Consider the following 26600-nt stretch of genomic DNA (forward strand, 5'->3'; position numbering starts at 1 on the left):
AATTCCCTAGGCACCCTCTGCTCCTTAGAGAGACATGTGGTGCTCCCAACCAAGGTCAGAGAATACTGGGTTTGTTTGTCATTGAGGCTTTTCAGGTCATTTCTGGAAACCACCATGTCACCCCTCTTTTAGCTTGTTGAACAAAAGGTTTGTGCTGTCTCGATGATAAGAAGCAAGGCCAAAGAGCATCATTCACAGCCAGGTTTGTACCTAGCGGGGCAGCCTCACCTGGGGTCATCAGTGCCCCCACTAGAACAACAACCAGGAGGGAGAGTGAGCCTGCTGGTGATAGCAGCGATTAGCGTTTCTGGAGTCTTAGAATTTGAAATGTGTGGGAAAGAGTTCTGTTCTATTTTTTTGAGTCAAGAGACAGTTTGAAAGGACTGGGAGGTTTTTGTGCTGAAAAGTGCCCTTCAGCCATCATCCTGTTGCCCAAACTTTGCTCATGGACAGGTGGGTTGATTCCCTGACACCGATTTTTCTCTTAGAGAAGAAGGTGCTTCTGGCGGAGGATGGCCAGTGGGGGAGGGCCAGTGGGAGAGTACCGCGGTCCGTGGTCAGTGAGCAGGCGATGCAGGTGCCTCTCTTCTCTTCGGGGCCAAGCAGGGCTCCAACTTCCCCAGGCCATGGCCGCTGACAGCCCTGCCTTCTCTTTTCTCGGATATCTGAAAGCCAGGCTTGTCCAGCGAGTAGATTAGGAAAGGATATGGGAACTTGTTCCCCATATTTTGAAGCAGGGAAAAAGAGCCTTCTTGTGAAGAGAAGAAACAAAACCTGTTTGGTGACTTGTCATTTCAATGAAAACATAAGCCTCTCACAGGTGAGCTTTCCCCTTGAGCCTCCCCTTCCTCCTGGTTCACAGGCAGGGAAGAAAAACACCAAACAGCTCGCTCGGCTCCTTCGGAGAACGTGTCGACTCGGTGACAAACGTTTCAGGAAAAGTTTCTTGATAAAAGTAAATCCTTTTTATATTTATCTTGTTTTTCTCCATTCCTTTGGAAAGAACTGATTTCTTAGATCACCTGCATAAAAAAAACACCCCTATCACATCCTCTGACGGTCACATTTCTCATAACCAGAGCTGTGGGAATACAGTTTTTTTTCTTTTCCATTATGGTTTCTCACAGGATACTGAATATAGTCCCCTTTGCCGTACAGAAGGATATTGGTGTTTATTCTTTCTGTATATACTAGTTTGCATCTGCTAATCCCAAACTCCCAGTCCATCTCTCCTCCACCCTACCTCCCTCTTGGCAACCACAGATCTGTTCTCTATGTCTGTGAGTCTGTTCCTGTTTCATAGACGAGTTCATTTGTGTTGTGTTTTAGATTCTACATGTAAGTGATACTATATGGTATTTGTCTTTGACTTACTTAGTATTGATAATCTCTAGGTCCGTCTATGTTGCTGCAAATGGCATTTTTTAGAGAACAGTTCTAATTTTTTTAAAACAAAACATTCAATCAGTCTTCAGGGTTCCTTCCATAAGACCTGACTTATCAATTCTATGAAACTCTTGGGGAGCCTACATTGGAGGCCACCCAATAGGAACTCTGAGTGAAGAAACCTGTTGAAGTCAGTTTGAAGTCAGCTTGTTGGGGGGAGAGGGAGGGGGAGAGAGAGCAAGAACGGAGCAGCTCCAGCTGAGCCCTCTGGTCTTGAGAGACTTGAGACACAGGAGGGATACCCCCACCTCTGCCTTTTCTCCTCCACAAGCCTTATAAGAGGGGAATGACCCTGGGCAGACAAAAGCAAAGATCAACATTTCCACCAAATTTGTGAAGATAAGCCACGCACACTAGCCAATAGAGCTGGAGGAGGTGCAGGACGCTGGACTCTTACCCTGGAAACTGCAGGGTATTACCCTTTGCAGATGACTCTGGTTTGCCAGTTTGAACACACCTGCCTAAAAGCAGAGAATCCCCCCTTCCCCCACTCCCTGCTTTTTTAAGTATTAACTTAAAGAGTTTCATCTTTATCTTAATACTTAAAATCAGTTTAAAAAAAAAGTTTCATCTTTATCTTAATGGGGACTAAAATGGGGGTTGATTTACAAGCATCACTTAAAAAAAAACTGAGCACTTAGGATTCATATTTCCTTTTTGTTACAAGTTTGCTTTGAAATATGGTCCTTAAAATTCCCTTGAAGATGATCCTTTAAGGATGTCCTATCACAGAGTTATGGGAAGGAAACAAATGGCCCTCAGGAAACGAATTTTGTTAAGGTGATACATATAAATACAGGTTGGTTCATTAGTGGCTAAAATTTGAGCTTTGTACAAGATATAGGGGTTTAATTGCTAGGGTTTTGGGCACGAAGTGGCCAGAGTAAGTCAGTATAATTATGAATAAGTAGGCAGAAAACATTATGAATAAACAGAAGGAAAGAATATAACCACTTAAAAGAAAATACCTGAGAATAAGGGTAAAATGCAAAAATAAAGTTGCTTATACTTAAGAGACATCTCTAAATTTATTTTTCAAAAATATCATTATGAGAACAAATATACTAACATATAGTCAAGTTTTAATCACAATGAAGTCATAGGACAAGAAAAAAAGAATCCTCAAATACAAGAGATTTTAAAAATGTAAGCCATTTTAAAATACTGTGTAACATGGCATCTCGCTTTATAAAAAGGAAATAACAGCCCCCAAGAATCCTTTAAACAAATCCAACATAAACAGAAGCAAAACAAAAACTATTTTTAAAAACCTGTAAAATCAAAGCACCTATTTAAATTAAGACCATCGAGAATCTATGAGATTATTTCGGGAGGACAAGAGCTAGGCAAGTCACTAAATACTGTCATTCTAAGGAAAACATTACAATCATTTTATGTAACTTACAAGGCAAATTGATACTATGAAAAACACCCTTCACAGCACATTTAGAAGTCTGAGTTTAAATAATCTCAACAGGAAAGAAACAGATTCTGTGACAGTGGCTGAGACATACAACGAAAGAGTGTGACTGTCAAGTGTGGGCCTTCCTGGTCTATTTTTAGAGGTTTTAGACTCCAGCCTGAAATAGTTTTGATAATAAAGCTGGTGGTTACAACTCAGCATGGGAGACACTGTATGGGAGAAAACCAGTTTCATGCTGTGTAACCTACTTTGCTGCTTTTTCCCTTTTAAGTTAATCCTGAGATCTTGCCCATGGAACATGGGGGCTGTTAAGACTCTTGTTTCCTTCTGTTTACCAGCCACCTTGGAACATGCAAAACTAAAATTAGGTGATAAAATTAGGTTAAAATTAGGTGATACATGACATCTTTAAAAGTGTACTTCATACACATACAAAAAATATATTTCACTAAAAAAAAAAACCTTTCAGTAAAAAAATGAACTCTCATGCTTAGTAGGAAGCTTATTTGGATTATTAGTTTAATTGGGAACAGAACACATTGTTGAAGAAAAAGCACTTTAGTTCACCGAAATGTTATGGACATGTGTCCTTAAAAGTCTTCTTGATTAGGAAGTAATTTCTGTGGCATCATCTCAACACTGAGATGGTTTGTGTATCAAAAGAATAGGAAGTGCTTGAATCTTGCAGTTATGCAACAGGGTTTTAAGAAGTTAATATATATGTAACAATGTGTGTGCATACCACCTATATCTGTATATATGTCCCTATAAACATATATTATGTACATGTATATACACGGTACATGATCATACACATATCTCCCAGTAACAAAGACTCTGTAGTTTGATAAGACTTTCTTAAAATTACCCCCTTTTCCAAACTGAACCCTTACATTCCATTCCCATAACTCAACATTACAGCAAATCATACCCTAAAGGCTTTAATTTTCAATTAAAAAAAAAAACAAAAAACTGGGCAAACCAAATTTTATCAAGAAACAAAGGCATATCTCAGGCTAACATACTGTCTTTCACCTTTAAAAAACTAACAAAAGACCAAAACAGTACTTTAAGACACTATGGAAATTGAACAAGCACTTCTTTATTTTCTTGAAAAGAAGGGGAAGTTCCCTTTCTTAGGGAAACGAGTATGAGATCTACACTGGCTTTCCTCTCATGCATTCGGGGATTTAAAGGTTAGATCAGAGACTCAATAACAGCCAAAAAAAAATCAGACCCAAATCCCCTTCCTCCTAGATCCAAAAAACATACGGCATTTACAAATCATAGAAACCTGTAGGTTTTCAAGGTTATTCTCTGAGCTCTTGGAAAAGGGAAGACAAGATGTGGTGCGGGCCCTCTCACGTGGAAGGCTGTCCCAGTTCGGATGCAGAATGGAAGGGGGACAGCTCGTCTACTGACTCCCAGGCCTCATCTCTAGTCGTCAACCGGGTACCCAGTCGGGGCTTTGCAGCTGCGCTGTGCGCATGAGCACATCCATTTTTGGCTCTGCGTACCAGGGCACCCTGCCTTCCCCGGCGCCCACTCGCGCTCCATCATAAGTTCTCCTTCAGGAGGCCGAGCTTCCGCAGGGCCTCCCGGCGGGCCTCCTCTGTGGAGCCCCGGCCCGAGAACTGGACAGTGATACCTTGGGGTCTGAACCCCACAGCCCTGGGGAGCGAGCCTGACCGCTTCCTGGCTGCCTGGCCGCAGTCCGGCTGCTGGGGTGCAAGTCTGCTGGGGAGGGCCGGGTCCGGACGGAAGGTCACCGTCTTCCCGGTGGAGACGAAGGGCCCGGCCTGGCTCTTGAGGACGTCGTGAATGCTCTGGAAGCCGTTAGCCAGCGGCAGGGGCTGTTCTGTCTGCACGCCTCTGGACTGCTGGGCGCCGTGGGCCCCTTCTCGCGTGGGGACAGCCTCCTGGGCCGGGCCTGGCTGGCTCTGCTCGGGAGAGACGCTTCTCTGCTCGGTGGGCTCGCCCCTCTGGGCCCGGTCCTCCGTCTCCCCCACGGAGAGGAAGGAGACGCCGTTGATGTTGGCCAGGACCTGGGCTTTGCGCTCCTGCACGTTGACTGCGGCCTTGGAGATGGTCTTATTGAAGTCCTTCCCCGCACTGTTGGTCACGCTGATGTTGCTCGGGAAGCGGTGGATCTTGGGCGCTGGTTGGGCCGCATGTCGGTGCCACGGTGAGTGGTCTCCGTGTCGAGGGGCCAGAGAAGCCAGCGTCCTCCACTCTGCAGGCCTGCCCTCTTTGGACGGAGATGTGGGCGAAAGCCCTTCGTTCCCTGCCAGCTTCTCAGATATCTTCTGGGCAATGACGAGAGGAGTGGGGACCGAGCGGGGCAGTTTGGGGTGCTCTGCGGGAGGAGTGGTGGGCTCTCTCCTGGGGTGGGCTGGAGCTGCTGCAGGTGAGGCAGGTGGGGAAGATGGCAAGGCCTCAGGCCCTGGGGGGTCTGATGGGGGAGACTTCTCTGCATCCTCTTTCTTGCGTTCAAGGTCAGTGGGGTCTTCCTTTCCAAAAGGGACAGCCCCTGAAAAGTAGCAAGAATCCTCATAAGCTACGGCCATATGTAGAAATAAATGCATCGCCTTTCCTTTCCACTGACTTTACAAAGGTCTCAAGGCATGTAATACCAGTTTTAACAGTACCTCCCGTACTAAACTCCTTCTACAGCCCCTGAACTAGAGAAAGAGAAGGTAGTACGATTCTCAGAATCACAGGATAAAAGAAGTACAAGCCAGAAGCAGTCAGTACCTGGGACGCACAGGAGCCATCATCCTGAGACATGTACCAGGAGGAAACACCACCTTATGTTATAGGGGATTTTTACAAACGGAAAGGAGGTGGGGTAGTTTGTGGTACCCACCAACCCCTCCCTCAGATCCTCTAGGTAAAGGATAGTTGGATGTGTCCCTCTCCTCCAGAAATAGAAATGTTTCCCGAGAGCCTCTGACAGAGGTTACTATGCCAGCCTGTGAACCTTTACTATTAATATAGTCTAACATACCTGATCATAGATCACCTAACACTTTTCTGCACTCATATCTGCTGCAAAATTGGGAACCATGTATTTATCTTTGTATCCTCAGAATCTCACACAATACCTGCCCCCGAATGGGTACTTAAAATTGTGATGAAAACATCATGTTAGAGAATTGATGGGTAAATGGCTTACAGTCAAAAAGTGTTTTCCCTAGCATAATTATACGCTCTGACATGTTTTAAAGATCAGCTGGTTCAAATTTATCTTAGGAATTATTCTTCAGAGAAGTGTGATAAAAATGGGAAATTCATATTTAAGTCTCTTCTTTGAAAATTGAGCCCCATATTTGGAACATAAAATCAATAGTATGTGAAATTCTGTGTCATACACAGCGTTGCTTACAAAAAATAAAGGTGGGAGGGATATATTTCTAGAGGCATGTGATAAGTGGCAAAATTTGCAGACAGCAGGGTAAAGATATTTCCCCTCCTATTTTTCCCTCATCTTTTTTCAGTCCTTAACCCCCTACCCACATTTCCAATATTCTTTCCAACCAGGAAAAAAAAAAAAACAAAAACTAGAAGAAAGTTTTCTCCTTGCCCATGCCCCTCAGTTTCTTTCACAGGACTCAAGGGACAAAAAGCATAGCTCTCCTCTAATGCCACCCTGAGTCAAGCAAAATTGACAAAATAGCTACTGAGCTGAATTTTTGTTCTGATCGATTTTGTTTTCCTAAACCAGCTGACTTTTCAGTTCAAATACTCCCACCTCGGAATAGGGATATAATCTTACACAAGAGTGGAGATTAAACTTCAAGGGCTAAAGTACTAGTCTTTTGTATGTTTTCTTTGTAGAATGGGATTGTTACCTGAAGCCATTTCCAGTTCCCTTTCTTTCTTTTATCCACACATGCAATCTGCTTGTTCAACTGATTGGTCTCATTCTTTATTCTCACCCTGTTGGAATTTCCCTTCCTGTGTTGTCATCCTAATATGCCATGAAAACACCTATTTGGTTGGTCAGTCAAACTACAGAGAGGATGCTTCCACCCTACAAAAAATCTGATCAGCCCCACAAGCTTCACAAGCTTCCATACAGGCTAGAAACACAGAGACCATGAGAAGAAGGAGGGCTCTGTGTCTGGCACCACACAAGGAGCCACGTCAGGCTGCTCCTGTCCTCACCTGCGGTCTCCTTCACCACCCTAAGGCTCTCAGGCTCCCCAGCTCCAGGGCCCGGCTGCACCAAGTCCACGACATCCTCTGGCTCGGAGGGAGCGGAAGTGCTCTCTTCCAGAGACCTTGGAGAGTGCCACTGGGCGTCACCAGCACACAGGACCTTCTCCTCAAAGTCATCTTCCAGGGAATCAATTGTCTCTTCAAAAAACAGGAGGACGTCCTTTTCCTCGTGTGTGAGGTACTTCAGGCTCTCATCATCCTGTACAAAATGTTTGGGCGTGAGGAATGAGATAAAGCCAACAGTGGCTTCACAGAAGGGAAAAACCCACAACAACACAGGGATCAATACAGAGCCCAGGGTAGAAATCATGGACCCTCCAGTTTCCCACCTGGGGAGAGTGTACCACCCAGGTAACTGCGCCGGCACACCTCTGCCTGTGTGTCCCTCACCATTAGACCTGCATGGAGAAGGAGGTTGTCCAAAAGGTGTGGCAAATTATGGATCTTAGACAGTTTTGTTCCTTGTGAGTCAATGACAAGAAAGCAATTCTTCAGTATCTCCAGAAGAGGCCTTTTCAACTCATCGCTAACAGATACACTTGGTTTCAGTGGGGGGATCTCCGGTTAAAGATGGTGGAGTAAACTTACATATTTATCTCATCTCCCTCCAGAAACCTTACTAAAACAAAAATGGGCTTTATTTTTTTTTTTAATACAAGTCACAAAGACAACTATAATAGGAAAAGAGGTGACAGCAATATTTGGGAAGGTAGACAGCAGAAAGAAAGGTGGGAACTGACGCAAAAGACCCAAGAAAGGTGAATTTTAGTCAGCAGCTGGGGGCAGGCAGAAACCAACTTCCTGTGGTATGGGGCTCAGACTTCACAGGGGTCAGCACAGTGTGGGGGTGCTGGGAGGTTCTGGAAGTCTGGCTAAGATGACATTGAAAAGAGCAGAACTGGATGAGAGGCTCTTTCAGAAGCAACTAGGTCACCCAGGCAGAAAACTAGATGTTTATTCTTAAGGTAAAAGAGGGATCAGAAGGGGTGGGGGCATCAAGCTGAGTTTACGGTGAAGAACCATACTGATAAAGGGGAGTCAGGGAATCAAACCGACCCTCTCTGGACAGAGGATCAGAAGGACCTTCTCTGGGGAACTGAATGGTCCAAGTGCCAAGAGGCTCCAAAAGATCACTCTACCAGTGAAGTTACAGTCAACCACCCCAGCACAGAATATTTATAATCAGTTTAATATCTCACTCTTAAGCATGTGCATAGAGCTAATGACCACCAAGCAGGCGAGAAAAACCTTTAAGGAAAAAGACACATCAAAACAAGAAGGAAAAAAAGGCAACTTACAAGAAATAAACCATGCAGAATGCTGAAAATTCCAAGAAGATCATGAACATTCTCAGAGAGATCAGAGGAGAGACTGAATCCATAAACTAGAATCTGATGCTACTTTAAAAAACTAAAAGAAGAAAAGAGCTCTTAGATATTAAAATGACAGGAAAAAAAGAAAAGCCTAGAAATAAACTAGAGTAACTGGAAAAGCACAACAAAAAAGTAAAAAAAAAAAAACAACACATTTTTTAAAGCAGAAAATTAGAGAATATGTGTGGGAGGGCCAACAACTGAATAAGAATTCCAGAAACAGGAATCAGGAAGAACAGAGGGGAGGAAATGATCAAAGTAAACAGGCAAGATAATTCAAGGAAATGCCCTTAAACAGAAGGATGCAAGTTTCCAGATCAAAGGGTTGTGAGAACGACCTGATAAACAAGTATAAAACAGTGCTACACCAAGGCCCACCCCTTGAAGTTTCAGCCACAGGAGATCAGTTATAAAGTTATAATTAAAATGGTATTTTATCAGTGTACAAACGACGAATGAACAGAAAAGAGAACCTGGAAACAGCCTGACCCATGCACTGTCACCTGATTTACAACCAAGGAACCTGCAGTGGGAAAACACTGATCTTTTCAAGCAGTTGTGCTGGAAACAGTGAATCGTGACCTCACACCATCCACAAAAGTTCATTCTGATGAACTGTAATGGGCCTTCAATCTGTTTTAACAGACCCTCCAGGTAATACTGATGCACTAACATTTGATATGCATTGATCTGGTTTATTTTCTCTCAATAACATCTTGGAGTTTCCAGTACACAGATTTTACGCAGTTTTTGTTATTTCTCTTCTTAGGTATTTGATGTTTTGTGATGCTATTAGAAATGGCATCACTTTAAAATATTTGTATTTATTTATTTGGCTGCACTGGGTCTTAGTTGCAGCATGTGGGATCTACTTCCCTGACCAGGGATCGAACCTGGGTCCCCTGCATTGGAAGCGGGAATCTTAGCCACTGGACCACTGGATCGCTCAGATATGGCATCACTTTTTAATGTCTTCTAATTGTTGCTGGTCTGTAGAAATACAAGATATACTGACCTTGAAATAAGTAAATTTAACAAACTTGCTGCACAATACTAAGTTTGTAGGTTCTTTTCAGTATTGTGCATATACAGTGGTGTCTGTAAATGAAAGACTTTTATTTCCTCCTTTCCATTCCTCATGCCTTTCATTTTTTTCATTTTGCTTTATTCTACCACCAGGGTCCTCCAGTTAGCTGAACAGGAGTGGCATTTTTGTCTTTTGCCCAATGTTAGGGAGAACGTTTTCCATATTTCACCATTAAGCACAGTGTTTGTTGTAGGTTTTTTTAAAAAAATGATATTCATCAGATTAAGAAAGCTGTCTTCCAAAAAAAAAAAAAAGAAAGCTGTCTTCCATTCCTAGTTTGCTAAGTGTGTTTTTCTTTAAAATAATGAATGGGTTTTAAACTCTGTCAAAGGCTTTTTCTTCCTTTGTTGCAGTGGGTCTCAGCTAGGAGTGATTTTACTCTGCATGGGGCACTGGCAATGTCTGGAGACAATTCTGGTGTCACAATTTTCTCTTAATTCTGTTAATGCACTGAAGTACAATGATTGATTTTCAACTATTACCAACCTTGCATTCTTGGAATAAGTCCAACTTGGTTGTGATTCTATCCTTTTTATACATCACTGAATGTGATTTGCTAATATTTTGTTTAGAATTTTTGCATATATATTAACAAGACATAATAATTTTCATTGTCATCAGGTTTTGTATGTATTTCCTTTTTCAACTTTAAACTTAGAAATAGTGTGCTCTAAGATTTTAGTTCACAGAATATCTTATTGCTCCACTTCTTTTAAAAAAATATTTGTTTATTTATTTGGCTGCACCAGGTCTTAGCTGTGGCGCTCGGGATCTTCGATCTTTAGTGCAGCACACGGGATCTTTAGTTGCATCGTGTGAAGTCTTAGTTGCGGCACGTGGGACCTAGTTTCCCAACTAGGGATCAAACCTGGGCAGCCTGCATTGGGAGTGTGGAGTCTTAGCCGCTGGACCACCAAGGAAGTCCCTTTGCTCCACTTCTTCTGAGGCTGAGTGGGGTTGGGGAAGGAACAGACTGATTTTAAGAGCAATTTTTTTTCCAGTTGAAATTGTAATAGTTTCGTATTAACTAGATCTCTCTAAGTTTGTCAGCTTACATACCTAACAGTTGTGTAGCCCCTAAAAACTTCTATTTTCCTTCTAATAAGAGGCTCAGTCTGAAGAACATTAGGAGAGTAGTAGGATACTACAGGGGAAAATGGGCACAATGCATTCCTTATTTAATATTTTTTATTGAGCACTGAACAAAGAAGAGAGGAGCAGATTTTAAAAGAACTAGTGTAATATCTTACAAGTCCTCTGTGTCTACAGAATATTTGACTAATGGGTTCACACTTTATTCTGAGAACTCCAGAATCTGGCCCTACCTAGCTTTTAAATGTCACTCCTACTTCTTTCCCCTGTCTACTCTATAGCAGGGCTGATAAACTTTTTTCTGTAAAGGGCCAGATAATAAACATTTTGGGCTTTGCAGTCTTAATGGTGGCAACTGTTCCACTCTTGTCAATGTGGTGTGAAAGCTACACGAGATATGTAAATGAATGAGCTTAGCTTTGTTACAATAAAACTTTATTTACAAAAACAGGCTGGGGGGCCAGATTTAGTCCACAGGCTGGGGTTTGCTAATTCTTGCCCTATGATCAAATCAAATCACTTGCTATTTCCTACACCTGTTTCTCTGTCAGCAATGCCCATGTCTACACAGCCACATCTACCTGTCCTTCCTGATCCAATTTAAATGTCACCACACCTCCAGCCTACTCCCATAACATCCACTGAATCATGCATTCAAATATTTGAGCATCTAGTAAGCACTGGGCAATGTAAATACAAGGGTGTAAATGATGTTCTTGCTGTCTGGTTTAGTCCCTTTAATGAGGGCTTCAGACAAGAAAATAAACACTTTACTGGGTGGAAAAGACTATGACAAGGTGACTATGGGGTGTTAGAGAAACACAGAATGGGCATCAGTTCACACTTTGGGGACAAGGAGTCTGATATGGAAAAATTCTGGAGAAGAAATGATTGTCACTAATATTGAAGAATTGGGTGAAAATTAAACAAAAAGAATCCAGGGATATGTATTTTGGAGAGATCCTGTTGGCCGTAGTGTGGAAAACAGGAAAGAGTTCAGACAACTGAATACAGAAACAATTTAGACAAAAGTTAAAAGTCACCTAAAGAAGAGCCGTGGTGATGGGAGAAGGAGAGAGAAGGAGATGGAGCTGAGGGATGTTTAACAGGAAGGATCAACTCTTTGTATAAAATTCTATTTTTTACTGTAGTTGTTCATCACCCATGCATTTTCCTTTTGCTAGACTTAACAGGAAAGACCCACATCTGAGGTATCCATGAACTCTGCACAGAGCTGTCGCGTGTCCAGGAGGCAGGCACTGGAACCATTGTCAGCTGCCTCCTCACCATGAAGGTCTGTCCTGGTGCTGTGGCCACCAGACACACAGCTTTCATAACAAATCCAGCAATGCTACTCAATCTGTGATTTTTCTAGATTTAGTGCATGTTGGTGGGATCATCTTGGTCACTGTATGGCACAGAGCTTCCCATCTCCTCTTTCCTGTCTGCCTCAGTCTTGCTGGATTATCGTGCGTCCATCATTCAGCACATGCCACCCCACATGACTCCCAGAGTCACCATAAGACATTTCTCATTTTTCTTCTCTCCATGCAAAGCCAACAAATTGCCAACATCTGTTGGGTCATAGAAAAAGCAAGAGAATTCCAGATAAACTTCTGCTTCATTGACTACACTAAAGCCTTTGACTGTGTAGATCACAACAAACTGTGGAAAATTCTTAAAGAGATGGAAATACTAGACAACCTTACCTGCCTCCTGAGAAACCTGTTTGCAGGTCAAGAAGCAACAGTTAGAACATGGAACAATGGGCTAGTTCAAAATGGGAAAGGAGTACATCAAGGCTATATATTATCACCCTGCTGATTTAACATATGCAGAGTACATCATCTGAAATGTTGGGCTGGATGAAGCACAAACTGGAGTCAAGATTGCTGGGAGGAATATCAATAACCTCAGATATGCAGATGATACCACCCTTATAGCAGAAAGTGAAAAGGAGTTAACAGCCTCTTGATGAAGGTGAAAGGGGAGAAGGCTTAAAACTTAACATTCAAAAAACGAACATCATGGCATCCGGTCCCATCACTTTATGGGAAATAGATGGGAAAACAATGGAAACAGTGACAGACTTTATTGTGGTGGACTCCAAAATCACAGCAGATGGTGACTGCAGCCATGAAATTAAAAGACGCTTACTCCTTGGAAGAAGTTATGACAAACCTAGACAGCCTATTAAAAAGCAGAGACATTACTTTGCCAACAAAGGTCCATCTAGTCAAAGCTATGGTTTTTCCAGCGGTCATGTATGGATGTGAGAGTTGGACTGTGAAGAAAGCTGAGCGCCAAAGAATTGATGCCTTTTAACAGTGGTGTTGGAGAAGACTCTTGAGAGTCCTGTGGGTTGCAAGGAGATCAAATCAGTCAATCCTAAAGGAAATCAGTCCTGAATATTCATTGGAAGGACTGATTTTGAAGCTCCACTACTTTGGCCACCTGATGTGAAGAGCCAACTCATTGGAAAAGACCCTGATGCTGGGAAAGATTTGAAGGCAGGAGGAGAAGGGATGACAGAGGATGAGATGGTTGGATGGCAGACTCAATGGACATGAGTTTGAGCAAGCTCCTGGAGATGGTGAAGAACAGGGAAGCCTGATGTGCTGCAGTCCATGGGGTTGCAAAGAGTTGGATATGACTGAGTGACTGAACATGCAAAGCAGTTCAGCTCAGTGATTCAACAACAACAGAAAATGCTGCAAGTCTAAAAGGATTAGGGTTTTTAGCATGATGAGGGCTTCCCTGGTGGCTCTTTACCAGTTGGTTAAGAATCTGCCTGCAATGCAGGAGACCCAGGTTCAATCCCTGGGTTGGGAAAATCCCCTGGAGAAGGAAATGGCAAGCCACTCCAGTATTCTTGCCTGGAGAATTCCATAGACAGAGGAGCCTGGTGGGCTACAGTCCATGGGGTTGCAAAGAATCCGACACGACTGAATCAGAGCAACTTTCACATTAGCATGACAAATGTCCCTCTAGTTAATAATTACAACCACCGATGTCGTTAGGGTGACATAAAAATGCTAATAACCAAGAACAAAGATAAACGTTAAGCCCAACTTTTCACTGAATCAAATGTCTTGGGAAATAAACTACTGCTCTCTACCCTCTTCCTCCTACTTTGACTTTCCCAACTCTGTGTTTCTATTCCCTGGATTTTGAGATAATCTACTTTGGGAGGTACCATGATTTCTGTTTGGTTGGACAGACAGTAGAATTAAATAGGCAGCTGGGCTGGAAGAAACCATCAACTTAAGACACATGCCCATTTCACACATTAAGTGAGGAGCAGATGTGAGAATGGAGGACTTCCCTGGTGGTCCAGTGGTTAAGACTCTAGGCTGCCAATGCATGGGGCCTGGGTTCAATCCCTAGTCAAGAAAATTAGATTCCACTTGCTGTGCAGCACAGCCAAAGATTTAAAACAAAACAAAACAAAAAGTAAGAATGGGTTATATAAACCTGGCACATCTAATCCAACCTCAGAGCAAGGAGTCCCAACATCAGATTTCATTTGGAGAGTAAGCTTAGGAAGGGAAGCTCCCATTCAACCATTTGATATCATGCAACAAACTGTGGGAGTCAGGGGCTGAGAGAAGGAACCCAGAGAGCATGCAACCCATCCAGCTCCCTCCCTGAAAGTGTGAAAATCGGCTGCAGAGGCAATGCTGTGACTTCCTAAGTGGCTCAAGTATTTCCTAGAGTGGCCAAGGCCAGAACTAGTTTTCTGCTTGCTCTCTGTTCTCTCTAGTCATTTCCCTTTCTAATCACATACTAATCCAAGACCTGTGCTTGGATGCCTGCTGTTCTTGTACGTCTGATCCTGGAATTCCTCAAGCTGACATTTCTGCCTCAGTGTTACTGTAAAACACGAGACATAAATCAATTTTAATGGGGCAGGTCAGCAGTCGGAGCCCCTGGTCCTGGCAGACTCAGATTCTTGCATCCTCCTCTGTCCAGCCTCTCTCGCTTGAGTTAAGAGTGTGGAGGACGGGCTGGGTGACTTGTTCACGATCAGTCTGGCCTTGAGCCTTGACCAGGGGCCAAACACGCCGTGGGCTCAGTCTGTTGACTAATTCCCCAAACACGCCGCTGCCCTCCACATGACCCTGCACTCTGCGTACCCGGGAGAGTCAAGGAAGCAGAAACAGAGGGAAGCCCCAGTGGTGAGGGCCGAGGGTTCAGGGCCAAGAAAGGAGCAGACGGTAGGTGGCCGAGAGAGCTCCCGTCTGTGTCTCTGTCCCTGGGAGATGCTGCTGCTGCCTCTCTCGGGCAGGGATGTTAAAGAGGAAGACCTCAGCCTTGGGGAACCCTGACAGGCAAGGAGGCATGCACAGGCGCATCTATGAAGCCAGGAAGTGGATGGGAGGCTGGCCAGGGCCAGGGGCAGCTGGAGGGCCGGGAAGTGACTGCTAGAGGGCTCGGGGTTTGTTTTGGATGACAAAGATGTTCTAATTTGGCCATGATGATGGCTACACATCTCTGTGAACCTACTGAAAACCACTGAATGGCATATTATAATGGGTGAGCCACAGGGTCTGTGAATTATATGTCAATACAGCTGTCATAATATGTTTAAGAAAAAAAATGCAAGGCAGCGGCCTGGGGGCCCCACAAGAGGAGGGAAGAGAGCTGGCATCCTGGTGGGGTGGCCCCCACTTGATCGCTGGTGCTACTGGACAGGAGACATGCTAACTCAGTCCCCGGAAAACTAAGCGGAGAGGGAATGAGGATAAAACACACACCAGCTTTCTTGGAAAGGGTGAATGGGAGAGAATGTACGTTTGTCCCTATCATTTGGAAGGTGGTAGGAGAAGGCAATGGCACCCCACTCCAGTACTCCTGCCTGGAAAATCCCCTGGATGGAGGAGCCTGGAAGGCTGCAGTCCATGGGGTCGCTAAGGGTCGGACACGACTGTGCGACTTCACTTTCACATTTCACTTTCATGCATTGGAGAAGGAAATGGCAACCCACTCCAGTGTTCTTGCCTGGAGAATGCCAGGGACAGGGGAGCCTCGTGGGCTGCCGTCTATGGGGTCACAGAGTCGGACACGACTGGAGTGGCTTAGCAGCAGCAGCAGTAGGCTGACAGAATTTTTTTTAAAACCCCCCTTCTATCAATGGAGTTTTTATTTTTAAAATGTTTTCCCTCGTAATATTCACTTCCTTTTTAAAAAATTGGAGTATAGGTGCTTTACAATGTTGTGTTAGTTTTTGTACCACAATGTGAATCAGCCATATATCCCTTGCCTCTTGAGCCTCCCACCCACCCCCATCAATGAAGTTTTTAAAGTGCATACTTGGGCTGTGGAGTAAAGGGAGGTTCTTTATGGCTACAAATCTCCAGATGCTAAAAGAAAAGCTAAAAGAACCGTCTAGGAAACCATCTCTCACCTGTGCTACCCCTCCCACCACACTGCCTGCGGGTGGGGTCTACAAGCGTCCCAGGAAAACACTGCTTTGCTTCAAGAACTTGGGAGTACAGACATTTCTACCCTAATCTGTGTACTGTGACAGTGAAGAAATAATTTCTAATGTATTCAAACCAGAAAATTCAAAACGCCAAATCTACTACTGTAACTGTAACACGCAAGCTTGAGTCTCCTAGGAGTAGGACAGAGTCCTGGTCTCTCCGAGGTCTACCCTCTCCAGCAAAGATGACAGCACCAGCGTCCCTCTGGTCCCGGTAGGGCTCCGAGAGGAACAAACTCTGGCCGGATGACAAACTCTTCCAGCGAATCTGACCAGTAGTGATAACAGTCAGCAATCCTAGACATCCTTATGGGAATTCTGGGGTGGGACAGGAGATGTGTTTGTAGGGAAATGGCAGAGAGGATAAAACCTTTATATTGCTGAACAAAAAAGTCAAGAAGGCTTAAAACACTCATACTAAAATAGCAGCAGCAGAGTTAGTTGCTCAGTTGTGTCCGACTCTTTGTGATCCCATGGACTGTAGCCCCTCCCCGGCTCCTCTGTCCAGGGTATTCTGGACAGGGTATTCCAGGGTATTCTCCAGGCAGGAATACTGGAGTGGGTTGCCATTTCCTCCTCCAGGAGATCTTCTGGACTCAGGGATTAAACCTGAGTCTTTGGCATTTCAGACAGATCCATTACTATCTGAGCCACCAGGGAAGCCCCCAAAACCCCACTTTAAAAAATCCTGAATTAATTCAGTTTTGAGGCTTCTTTTCTACCTTCGTCTTCTTTTATTTTTCTATCTTTTGGCCACACTGCACAGCATATGGGATCTTAGTTCCGCAACCAGGGATCCATCCTGCACCCTCTGTGTTAGAAGGGTGGAGTCTTAACCACTAGACCATCTGGGAAATCCCATGTTTTTTTTCTTTTGTTTTGCTTTTCTTTTAAGCAAAGAAATTGGGTTCAATGGCAAATTAAGACAATGGTGATGACTCCCTGTGAGGGAGGGGGAAAAAATGAACCAGCAGAAATCACCTGTATCTTAAACCAAAAAGAAAGCGGGGGGATGGAAATTATGAACATTGTTGTTGTTCAGTTGCTAAATCCTGTCCGACTCTTTGCGACCCCACGGACCACAGCATGCCAGGCTTCCCTGACCTTCACTATCTCCCAGGGTTTGCTCAAACTCATGTCCATTGAGTCGGTGATGCCATCCAACCATCTCATCCTCTGTTGCCCCCTTCTCCTCCTGCCCTCAATGTTTCCTAGCATCAGGGTCTTTTCCATTGAGTCGGCTCTTCGCATCAGGTGGCCAAAGTATTGGGGCTTCAGCATCAGTCCTTCCAATGAATATTCAGGGTTTATTTCCTTTAGGATTTGCTGGTTTGATCTCCTTGCTGTTCAAGGGTCTCGAGAGTCTTCTCCAGCGCCACAATTACAAAATATTATGATGGCTAAAAAAATTTCTTGAGATGAACCCAGATCTCTTAACCCCTACTCTCCTGGGTTAGGCCACCTTGGGTGTTTGTTTTGGCAGAATCTGAGTTGATGCTCACATTTTCTTCCTAGAGACACCAAAATGATCTCCCTGACACCTGAGTAAGGCTTTACTAATTTAAAAACCCAAGTTGATGATAGCCCCCACCCCCAACACACCAACTAGGAGCTGAAACTCAACACAGGGGCAGCAAGAAGAGAATAGGAATCAGTCTCTTCTGTGAATGCCACGCTTACTTTGGCAACCTCATAAGAAAGCCCATAAGTACATGTGGCCTTTCCCACGGTTTCATCACAGGGATTTAATTATGGTGATTTTTAACTAGTCCCCATTGTAATTTTTCACTATGGTTAACGTAAACCTGTACTTCTGGCCGGAAAGAGACACAACAAGCCAGTGGGGGATGAGATACGTGTGCAGTTTTGATTATAGATCAAAAGAGTCATGGCTTTGAGAGCTGCCTTGAACTTCTCTGAACTGGCAATGTTATAAAGCTGTCCTGACCGATATGGGAACGCCTTAAGTGCATGGCGTCATGTGTGAGACCCCACATAAGCTTGTCACACGTCCCAGAGCTCCACGCGGCCATCGGGTCACCACACTGTGAGGTCCCCAAAAGATTAAAGTCGAGTTTTATTCCATCACCTATCTGATCTGGTGTATAGCAGGCATTTACTCCATGTTTACTGAATTGATCTCTCATCAAAGTATTTAGCTTTGTTTTAAAATAGCCGTCCTGTCCAGGAAGTTTTGGGTTCAATCTGGGGAAGGAGCCAGAGCTCAAAGGACAGTGGGGTTGCCACTGACCAGCCTCTTCTCCTTTCCACGCCTCTGTTCTGTGTCTTCTCCTTGAAACTGTCTGGTAACCAGCGTGTCAGATTCTTAGTGTCCTGTTTGGACCTCAGTGGAGCCAGTGTGGAGACAGCCTCACCTCCACTTGTTTTACCTTCTTCTTCCACAACTGATGGGTGAGACCAAACGACCTCAGAGGTTTGGGAGAGGGAAGGGGTGGTCAGGAGCTGACAACTGCTATCTGATCACAGCCTCATTCTGTGACTTAAGGGCCACAGGATTTGTCTGCTGAGGGACCAGGGAGGGTTTCAAGACAGCTTAAAGGAAAGGAAAGGTGAAGTCACTCAGTCGTGTCTGACTCTTTGCAACCCCATGGACTATAGCCTACCAGGCTCCTCCATCCCTAGGATTTTCCCTAGGGAAAATCTGGAGTGGGTTGCCATTTCCTTCTCCAGGGGATCTTCCTGACCCAGGGACTGAACCCGGGTTTTCCACATTGCAGGCAGACGCTTTACCTTCTGAACCACCAGGGAAGCAGCTTACTGGATATCAAAACTTCAAAAATGTAGCAATGAATTTAGGTCATCATTTTTGCCCAAGCTAGAGGTAAAAATGAATAGGAAGTATGCTTGGGGACTTGGGATGTTTCCAATCCACTCTCAAAGTGGCACACAAATCACGAAATTCCTTAATTCCTACAGTATTCAGAGGGTCCTGCTCTTTCCAGCTAGCCAAATCATATTCTTTCCTGGAAGAAGCTCCAGGGTGCCCGCAGGCTGAACAGACTTCAGACTGTGTTTAGTCAAAGAACCTAGGGATCCTGGCATGGGGCAGCACTGGTCCCTGGCAGTGAACCCCAGAGGTCTGATGAGACGCATGAGTGTCTGAGATACTCTCCTTAAGAGATTAGGAATATAGGTCACCTACACCCAAAGCTTCCTTTGTCACCCCGAAGAGCTGTCATTTATGAATGTTTCCAAATCCTTCCTGAACCTTTTGTTTTGAATCCCGTCACCTCTCGAGGTTTTAAGTTACAGAACCACCACCACAACTTTGTATTGTACTGAAGCCGTCCTTGCACTTCAGAGGAAAAAGAGATCCTCTTAGTCAAGTGTACAAAGATTTGGTCAACTTGTTCTAGTTCTAGCTGTACATTCTGCTAGAAAGTGTTCAGAGGAAGAATTCTTTACAAAGAAAATAATACATGGACACAACCACAACTAGCCACTTGAAGGGCTGACTTTCCCGGCTGGGCTGGGGCGTCGCTGCCGCACGCAGGCTTTCTCTAGTTGTGGCGAGTGGGGGCTTCTCTCCAGCTGTGATGCTTGGCCTTCTCACTGTGGCGGCTTCTCGTTGCAGAGCACAAGCTCTAGAGCGTTTGGGCTTCAGAAGTTGCAGCTCCCGGGCTCCAGAGCACCCACTCAGTAGATGTGGCCCATGGGCTCAGTTGCCCTGCAGCATGTGCCATCTTCTTAGACCAGGGAATCAAACCCGCGTCCCCTGCACTGGCAGGCAGGTTCTTCACCACTGGACCACCAGGGAAGTTCAGCACAACTAACCTCTTGAGTGATAAAGAGTTCATTTACTTCACTTTCCTAGAATAGCCTAGGTCATAACCGCAGCCATGTGGATAGCCACAACAATCCTACCTAAGCAGCTCTTTCAATTTTTAACTTGTACTGGGTCAGGAGAAAGGGTTCTAAAGAACAAAGATCTGTTCTCTTCCAGGCAACGAGAGTTTAAAAGCTTTACGATACTCTCCTTTAACATTAGGCATTAATGTTTATCTTCTTCTTAAAATAACATTTGCTTAAAAGAAATACCCACTTCTATAAATTGGAATCAGACTGCCTTCTAAAAGTTATTTATTTAGCCTCCCTGGGTCTTAGCTGCAGCACGTAGGATCTAGTTCCCTGACCAGGGATTGAACCTGGGCCCCCTGCATTGGGAAGGCAGTCTGAGCTTCAGGGAAGTACCAGAACTTGACTATCTTTTACTTAAAGACCCTTACAAGGGGTGCATTTAATCCCATACAGTCTGGAGGCCTAAAAACACTATTGCTGATGAATCTTTTATGAGGTCAGAGAATCAAGAACAGGGAGTATAGAAACTACTACAGTTGATTCTCATTCTAAAGAGACAAATCATAAAAAGACTAAGTATTTAGAGTAAAAACATATAGATCCTCCCCAAATTTAGACTCTTAGAAAGCAGAGTATAAGGATAACAAATTTTTTAAAAACTTAGAGATTCTGTAGTGGTGTAGACAGTCCACTCATTCAAGGGAACCTGGCTGCTAATATGGTGTTTTGTAAAAGTCAAATGTTCCACAGGCATTTAGGAAACTCTAGTTGCCATTTAAAATCAAATGCCAGATTTTCTCAGTGTGTCAGTTCTATCTAAGCAAGACACACAACTGTGAAATAAAAAGAGATGACAACTAAAGTTGGCCCAGTGATTTTTCCATGAAGCAAAATGCTTGAAGCTTAAAAAGAGTCCACTGGTCTAGGTAGAAAGTACTGGAATGGGATGGGAGCACAAACTCCATCAGACAGTGAGAAGCAGGTAGATGAGTGGGGTATGGACCGAATCAAGCAAACATAATATAAGAATATAACTGAATGACGTGCTTCATAAAAGTATAGATTCCGTAATGCTGTTTCCACAACTATTCTCTATTACATAAAAGGATGAACATACAGATGAATCAAATATGTCACAGTGTTACTGTAAGATTTTACCAGATAGAAAAGAATAGAGGGGCAGGCATTCTTTAATTTAAATTCAAGGTGATGCCCCACAATAAGATGGGTGGAATTACAAAATGGGTGAGACATTGGGTGGGAGGAGGGAGAGTTCTCCTTTTACCATCTCTTCTTCACTGGTCAAAGCAAGACATTCAGAAGGCTACTGATAAGAGGTGGATAGAAGAGAGAGCATGGGCCCAAGCAAGATGAAGAGGCAAAAAGAAGTGGTGCTATTCTCCACCCGGGGCTAACAGGGCACTTGGGGAAGCTGGTACCAGCAATTAGGAAGCACCGGTTAGACACTGGGCATTTCATCTCTACAGTAACCCTGGAGAAAGAAATCGCTATCCCTCTCAGCCCCCCACCCCTTTTTGAACTGATGGAGAAAGTGATTAAGTAGCTGTTCCGGCTTACAAAGGGAGGCAAATTTAACTTGAACCCAGGCATGTCTCCAATATCCTGTGTTTATTACTATTCTGAGCTGCTTTTCAGGCTACTGAGTAGCATCAGTAAAGAAGAAAGCAACTGGAAAAATGCATACAGATTTCTTGGAGGGCTTAAGAGGGATTATAAACACCTTGGGGAACGGCCTTCTGATCTACGCTTGGCTCCACTGTGGAACCTGCGTCCCCCAGCACCGAGGCCCACAAACGCCTTCCAGCACAGGCAGCTCAGAGCTGTAAGGCTGTGCTCACCTGCTCACCTTGACCCCCTGGGGTTTACAAATGTAAGAGATCTACAGTCTTTCTCGTCTTTGAACCGAAAGGTATTTCTAATATTTTACCATAAATACATCCATGATAACAGTTTCACAATAAACCATTTCTCCCTGTGACTGGAGCTGAAACTTAACAGACCTCCTTTCAAAGAAGAGCTTTGGTCTCTGAAGATGACTCCCTGGGTCTAACGTCCTGACAGAGTCAGCATCACACACATCCTCCAAATCTGACAGAAGAGGGTATGAAAGCCCCACCTGCCTAGATGGACACTGCATAAAGAGCTTTATTTACATGGTGGTCTCTTGCAAACTCCCCAGGTTCATTTCACAGTTTTGCTTCTGATTCAAACATCTTATTGCTGCTCTGGTGACACAGGTCCCTCTGAAAGGCTCTGTTCCTTTCCTCCTACACCTTCATGGCCGAGAGTGTGATGCGCCCTGGGGATGAAGGACTCGTCCCCCACCTGTTGGGCATGCTGCTGGTAGGCGGCCCTCAGTTGGCAGTCCCCTTGGGAACTGTCCTGTCAAGGTTGTGCCTCCCTCCAGGGGTGTCCCCACCCAGGGCTGATGGCTGAGTAGTGGGCGTCCAGGCTCCATGCTCAGCCCACTGCGAGACTGCTGGAGGGCCTCCCGGCACCAGGGCTTCCTGAGGATTAGCTGAGGCCTTCGCTGGGCCTGCATCACAGCTTCTCTCTCTGCCCAAGTCCTGCTTCCTCTTCCTTCCAGATGCTGAGCCCAGGAACGGGCCTAAGAAGTTTCCTGCACTGGGACCTCCATCTCAGGATCTGCTGCCCCGGGGAGCAAACCTGCAGCCTATTGTGTCAGGATGGACCACAGCCACCAGAGCGCAGGCTCCACCGGCACCCTCACCTCCGAGAACGTGTTTCAGTGTCTGAGCAAAGGGAGAAATCACCCACGTTAGACCCAGGGAGTCATCTTCAGAGACCAAAGCTCTTCTTTGAAAGGAGGTCTGTTAAGTTTCAGCTCCAGACACAGGGAGAAATGGTTTATGGTGAAACTTTTATCATGGATGTATTTATGGTAAAATATTAGAAATACCTTTCGGTTCAAAGACGAGAAAGACTGTAGATCTCTTACATTTGTAAACCCCAGGGGTCAAGGTGAGCAGGGTGAGCACAGCCTTACAGCTCTGAGCTGCCTGTGCTGGAAGGCGTTTGTGGGCCTCGGTGCTGGGGGACGCAGGTTCCACAGTGGAGCCAAGCGTAGATCAGAGCCAAGGGAGAAACCACACACAGGCTCCCCATGTGTGATGGGGTAGGTTCCACAGTGGAGCCAAACATAGATCAGAGCCAAGGGAGAAATCACACACGGGCTCCCCATGTGTGATGGGGTAGGTTCCACAGTGGAGCCAAGCGTAGTAAAGAACCCGCCTGCCAGTGCAGGAGACATAAAAGAAACGAGTTCAATCTCTGGGTCAGAAAGATCCTCTGGATAAGGGCATGGCAACCCACTCCAGTCTTCTTGCCTGGAGAATCCCATGGACGGAGGAGCCTGGTGAGCTGTAGTACAGTCCATGGGGTCACAAAGAATCGGACATGACTGAAGCAACTTAGCACACATGCACGCAAAAAATCACACACACAGAAGAGACAGAAAGCATCCTCCGTGGACAGGTTTCCCTCAAGCCCTGTCTGCCTTTGAGTGTATGAGTGTGAGCCACCACAGGGGATGTGGTGGGAGGGGGCGTTACGCCTCACGTGAAGAGGGGACCCCGCAGGACTACCACAGAGGTGGAAAAGTAGCAACTTGCTGGCCCCAAATTCAGAGCACTAGACACACCTGGGGTCATGGCCTCTCCCAGGAGGAGACAGAAGGGATTATTTTGACTTTCTAGCAAAAGGGGCCATGGAAGAAAGGATGCTAAGACATCCGCCTCAAGTTCAACAAGACAATGAATGTGAAAGACACAAAAATAATTCAAACACTGACATAATATACACTACACCTATTTCCTCAGAGAGAGAGGTCATCTGACGACCATTCGCAGCTTTATTCCCCGCAGGCTCACAGGGCAGCCTTCAGACTGTGTTCCTCAGTTAGCCACACCACATTCACATCAGGGCAGGGCTGTTTCCGAGCTGCGCTTTGGAGAACAGATTCCACCAATGGCTGGAGTATTAATCTGTATGTCTTCTCTACCCAGTCTTTCAATGTGTCTTTTTAAAAAACAAGTTGCCCGTTTTTGGCTGTGCTGGGTCTTCATGGCTGCGTGGCCTTTCTCTGGTTGTGGTGAGCAGAGGCTACTCTTCCTCTCGGTGCCTGGCCTTCTCACCGAGGTGGCTTCTCTTGTTCCGAAGCACAGGTCTCGGGCGCGTGGGCTTCACTAGTTGCTTAGTTGCCCTGCACGGCATGTGGGATCTTCCCAGACCAGGGACTGAGCCTGCGTCCCCCCGCACTGGCAGGGGGGATTCTCTACCGCTGAGCCACCAGGGAAGTCTCAACATGTCTTTTAACATATACATTTTTTAAGTTAAAAAATTAGTCCCCAATTCTCCATACTTAAGGATTTATAGGTTCTCAGATATTCAGAGAGTAATTTGTAACATATTTTTCCTTTGGTGAATCAATCAAATAAAATTTATTACATACTTAGCAGGGTGGTTGAAAAAAATTTCTTTTTTTTTCCGAGTAGGAGTCTATAAGATTCTATTATTATTACTATTAACTGCCCTCTGTCTATTTCTTTCTTATGCTCAGCATGAAAAGTGAAAGTGTTAGTCACTTAGTCATGTCTGACTCTTTGTGAACCCATGAACTTGTAGCCCACCAGCTCCTTAGTCCATGGGATTCTCCAGGGATTATCCAAGAATACTTGAATGGGTAGCCATTCCCTGCTCCAGGGTATCTTCCCAACCTGGGATCAAACCTAGGTCTCCTGCATTGCAGGCAGATTCTTTACCGTCTGAACCACCAGGTAAGTCCCTATGTTTAGCATGTGAAAGTATCAGTCGCTCAGCTGTGTCCAACTCTTTGCGACCCCAAGGACTGTAGCCCAACCAGGCTCCTCTGTCCATGGAATTCTCCAGGCAAGGATACTGCAGTGGGTATGTTCAGCACAGCTGAGGTTAATTTCAGGGCTCCATGTATCTGAAGGAAATTCATGCTCCCATTAGAAGGCAGGCTGAGAAGAACAATGGACCATTATTATTAAGATTCAAGATGAACTTTCTCCTGTCCTTCCCTTTATGAATATGAAGGTCTCCCTCCCTAACCCTGAGGGGTGGGGAGGGCCAAAAGGTCATTTCTTAACTTTAAAGACTTTTTTTCTTTTTTTTTCACTCAAGTGGCCAAAGCTTGTTGATGCTCATTTAAAAGTCTGGATGCTGAGAGAAAGGGATATGGAAGCATTTATACTTGTAAAGGAGTTAAACATCTGTTTTAAAGTGAATTTGATTTATCTTGTGAGGTGTTTCCCATCTTCCAGTCACTGGACCGTAAAGGCAGATATCCGGGCCGGACTGGTGGCCGCCTTCAGGTACGTGTGCTCTGGGTTGCAGCAGCCAATTCTCTGCTCTGCATGTGTGCAAAACTTAAGATGATTAACATCAAAATGCCACTTCAGAGAGAAAATATTCCAAAACATCAGGCCAGTTACCCCAAAAGGATGCTGTAACATACTCCTGAGAGGGGGGCGAAGCCAGCCAACATTCAAGCACACAGAGCACCAGAGAAACAGTCACTCACCAGAGTGAGGCTTCTGGAACGGGAGCTGCTGGCCTGACTCTCCAAACTGCTCCCTCTGCTCAGGTCACGGAGCCTGCAGCCGGGTGATGAATCAGGGTCCATCTCCCAAGAGTCTGACTTCCGGTGATGGACAGGCATCCCCACAGTAACCCCAGCCGCTGGCTCACTCACAGGAAGTGGGGAAGGGGCCAGTGTCCCATGCCCAGGTGGTGGTCACCCCTGGAGGAGTAAGCACAAGGTGACAAGGGTTAGTCAGCACAGATGGTGAAGGCCTCGTGCCCCGCAAGACACATGGGCATTGAGAGTTAGAGTCAGCTGGTCTACAGCTTCCACTGTTAAGACAAGTATGACCCCCCAGGTCAGCTTGTTTGGTGATGCTCATTTCCAGTTCTCCTTTATCTCCTTCTTCATTATGAAGATGTAAGGATTGTTTTTATTGAAGTACAGTTGACTTACAATGTTGTAATTTCTGCTGTATAGCAAAGTGATTCAGTCTTTTATATATATATATATATATATACACATGCTTGTTTACATTCTTTTCCATTACATTTTTATCACAGGATATTGAATATAGTTCCCTATGCTAAACAGCATGATCTTGTTGTTAGCTATCTTAGATAATAGTTTCCATTTGCTAATTCCAAACTCTCAGTCCTCCCCTCCCCTGCCCCCTCCCCCTTGGCAACCACAAGTCTGTGCTCTATGTCTGTGACTCTGTTTCTATTTTGTAGATAAGTTCATATATAGATTCCACATATAGGTGATATCATATGATATTTGTCTTTCCCTGTCTGACTTACTTTACTTAGTATGAAATCTTGAGGTCCATCCATGTTCCTGAAAATGGCATTATTTTATTCTTTATGGCTGAATAGTAATAAGATTTTTTTTCTGGCTGCACAGCATGTGGGATCTTAGTGAACCTGGGCCCACGGCAGTGAAGGCACCGAGTTCTAACCACTGGAGTGTCAGGGAATGCTCATAGTAAGAATTATTTTTAAGGGAAGATGGGTGTACTAAAAATTGTTTTGGTGCTGAAATTCTGATGAAATCATATTCTGACA

The 26600-nt window shown here is 44.8% G+C and overlaps 1 protein-coding gene across 1 annotated transcript; it reads right to left on the minus strand.

Annotated features, from left to right (window-relative positions):
* Positions 1-2455: 2455 nt before the first annotated feature.
* Positions 2456-26004, minus strand: PROSER2 (proline and serine rich 2). The gene is made up of 3 exons (XM_010854100.1): positions 25534-26004; positions 7037-7289; positions 2456-5399 (listed from the first exon to the last, which is right to left on the minus strand). The coding sequence occupies exons 1-3, from the start codon at positions 25669-25671 to the stop codon at positions 4426-4428; spliced, it is 1365 nt and encodes a 454-aa protein (XP_010852402.1). The 5' UTR covers positions 25672-26004; the 3' UTR covers positions 2456-4425.
* Positions 26005-26600: the final 596 nt, after the last annotated feature.

Source organism: Bison bison, unplaced genomic scaffold, assembly GCF_000754665.1.
Source record: "Bison bison bison isolate TAMUID 2011002044 unplaced genomic scaffold, Bison_UMD1.0 scf7180017864337, whole genome shotgun sequence".
Taxonomy (NCBI): Eukaryota; Metazoa; Chordata; class Mammalia; order Artiodactyla; family Bovidae; genus Bison; species Bison bison.